Here is a 3,014-nt window from a genome sequence, read left to right as displayed (position 1 = left end):
AAGCATTAGCGCACATTTTGGCTTCGGTCGCTGCTCCTGCACGCTCCCGGCATTCTGATGTTAACAGGAAGTGACGTCACGTGTCTTCTTCCTGAGTTATTTGGGGTTATTTTGTATTCCACGCTACACAAACCCACAAAGAAGAAACTAGACCGCAGAAATGGTGGCGAATCACTTCAGAAACAAAAAATATTGGGTTAAAGTTGCGGGAAAGTTGCTGTGTTTTGGGCAAAGTTGCAAAAAGTCACGATTTCGCGGGGTTTGCTTGATTTTGCGTTAATAGTTGCGATCGCAACATCGCAACATCCAGGAGGGTCTGCAATATGCACTTTTAGCTTCACTGTCAGAAGTTAGAGGCAACATTGCTTATCACTAGTTGCTCTGGATCTTGTCTACTAATCAGATTTGGACGATTTTACAATTGAACTCTTTGTGTTTTCAGTGGTTGTTCTCCACTAATGTGATGGTGCTACAACCCAGTCAGGAGTACATGGTGTCTGTCTTTAACATCCCCAAACCCGAACAGGGACACACCAACTTTGACGTCAACAAAACTGTCCTCGTCGCTGGTAAGTTCAAGTCCAAACCAGGGTTTAGTTTTCAGATTGGGCAAAAACTGAACTGTCCATGGCATGTTGTTATTATTATTATTATTATAATATAAATCATGAAATTACCAATAAGTTGTTTTATTTTGGTAGACTGCCAAGACCCCAACATCAAGAGGACTCAGTTTTGCTTAGAGAGAGGCGAGTTCCACGCATGTTCTTCAGTAAAGTCAGGGTAAATGAGTGATATTTAGTACTAACAGGTTGTAATCGCTGCAGGGTCTGACTGGCAGCCGAATATCGCTGTGACAACAAACAGTTCTCTGGATGTGAGCTTCCGTCCTCACGTCCTGTCCGAGAAGTACATGGTCATTGTTTCGTGTGTCGACAACCAAAGGATCGCCGAGGTGGAAAAGGTAAGGGCTTGTCCTCTTAATTATGTTCCATTATGGGACGAATGCATGACTTCTTAAATATGTTATACAATTTGGGGGTCAGAAATGGAAGAAAAATCAAAGACATCAGATTAATAGTTTGCCTGATGTATAGACGGTTAAAGGGGGGCAGGTAGTCACAGGGCTGTTTGGCATGGTGCGTAACACATCGTACATATTCTCGCTCACAAACCAACAACACGACCTCGTTGGTGGAGTTTATGAAAGAGTGCATCAAGTTTAAAACCATTTTTACTTTCAGTGACACATAACGTAAGTAGCTGCTTGCCATAAACATCCTGTCCTGTTTCCTTTTTTTTTTTTCATGTCTGGAAAGTTTGTCGTCCGCCTCTGAAAAGAAAAAGCCCCGTTTTAGTTTTTGAACTCACTTCTTTTGTAGTTCTGAGCCCTTTATTACATTTTCGGTCCAAAAAAAGGTTGCATACATGTTTCTATGGTTTCATATTTTTGTAAAGTAGAGAAGAAGTGCGTGGAAGTTACCAGAAGCAGAAGCAAGTTCAAACAAGTTGAGTGAATGGAGAAATGTCTGATGTTTCTGATGTATTTTCATTTAATTTTACAACAGAGCATTTAAATGTGTCTTAAATGCCCCTCCCCCCAAAAAAATAATAATAAAAAAAAAAATTGCTCTTTATGAAAGTTTTTACTTTCCCCCGATACTGAAATGAAACTGTCGTCTTAGAATTCAAAAAAAGATATAATTTTAACTATCCGTCCGTCCGTCCGTCCGTCCGTCCGTCCGTCCGTCCGTCCGTCCGTCCGTCCATCAATGCATCCATCCATCCATCCATCTGTATATATATTTATAAAACCCAGCTTTTTAATTTGTTAGTCTGATTTATGAATCGTGACAAACATCACCAAATATATGAAACCGACCCACAGTTTCTGTAAGAAGCAGAAACATGGAAGCTTCACTGTGGTGCAGAGTTTCACGGACAGTTAATTATCATCCATCAGCTGTTAAACACAAACTCAGTGGCTGTAACATGTTCAAACTTTATCGATTAAGAAATGTTTTTTGATAAAACGGAATTACGTAAAACAATGCAAAACTAATAACTGTGTCCTTAACATCCCTTTCCTCCAGATTGATCAGATGAGCCTGAATGTCACGTTCAGCCTCAATTTATGGCCAAAATCCTGCTGCAAGTTTAATGTTATGGTAAATATCACTGGTTTGTTCTTCTGAATAAGTTATCATTGGGTTCGTCACGATTATATCTACATGTCGACTTTTCTAATTCACAGATCAAACCTTTCTTCCCAGAATGCGGCGGTGACTGTACCCGTCAGCAGAGGACGGCAAATATTTGTTCTGATAAAAGTATGAGAAATAAGAATGCAACTGAACTCTCTGACTGATTTAGACTCAAGGATTGGTGTTCAATTATTGGAAAAATCAGTCCTACAATAGTGAGGGTGAACTCGGAACATCCTGAGGATACATACAGAAAACTCCTAACCGTCTGTTCTCGTTCCTGCAGAAGACACTCCACCTCTGGATTTCTCTCCATACATATTTGTTGCCATGGGAGTTGTGACCATGTGTGTATTATTGGCCGTTTCATTTTTTCTCTGCAAAAAGAAAGGTAGGACGTTTTTCTGTTCAAGTTTTAGAGTCCGTGTATGGTTCGTTCTTTGTTTTTTTTCCTTTCAAAATAAAAGAAATTAGAAAAACAGCAATTGCAAAAATAAAAAAGGGGTACGTTTTGTTTTTTAACTGCAATGGTTAAACCAAAGACGAGCTTTTATTTTGTTGTTAATTCAACGTGACCTTATGGCGGAAGCGGAAATGAAGACCTGAACTCCCGGCAGTCACCAGCAGGTGGCGGTAATGTCCTGATTTAATGACTGACTTGGAATCTGAAAGAAATCTTGTTGACGGTAAGATCATCAGCTCTCAGTGAAATGCGTCGATTCCCTCTAAATAAGACAAACGGATCCATTTTTAAACTGGTAGATTCTGAAGCGCTAACTGAAAAAGTTCTTCTTCTTGTGGATTTTAATG

At 39.7% G+C, this 3,014-nt stretch overlaps 1 protein-coding gene across 1 annotated transcript in view; it reads left to right on the top strand.

The window, feature by feature from the left end:
- Nucleotides 1-3,014, top strand: part of LOC108229489 (interleukin-17 receptor A) — a 7,471-nt gene that overhangs the window by 2,419 nt on the left and 2,038 nt on the right. The window contains exons 4-9 of the mRNA XM_017405160.3: nucleotides 443-569; nucleotides 702-749; nucleotides 828-964; nucleotides 2,094-2,168; nucleotides 2,255-2,330; nucleotides 2,491-2,595. Coding sequence (XP_017260649.1) covers nucleotides 443-569; nucleotides 702-749; nucleotides 828-964; nucleotides 2,094-2,168; nucleotides 2,255-2,330; nucleotides 2,491-2,595 — 568 coding nt within the window. The remainder of the gene's footprint in view (nucleotides 1-442; nucleotides 570-701; nucleotides 750-827; nucleotides 965-2,093; nucleotides 2,169-2,254; nucleotides 2,331-2,490; nucleotides 2,596-3,014) is intronic.

The sequence above is a fragment of the Kryptolebias marmoratus genome, linkage group LG1, assembly GCF_001649575.2.
Source record: "Kryptolebias marmoratus isolate JLee-2015 linkage group LG1, ASM164957v2, whole genome shotgun sequence".
Taxonomy (NCBI): domain Eukaryota; kingdom Metazoa; phylum Chordata; class Actinopteri; order Cyprinodontiformes; family Rivulidae; genus Kryptolebias; species Kryptolebias marmoratus.
The sequence above is the reverse complement of the archived record's forward strand: the minus strand, read 5'-3'. Positions and strand labels throughout refer to the sequence as shown.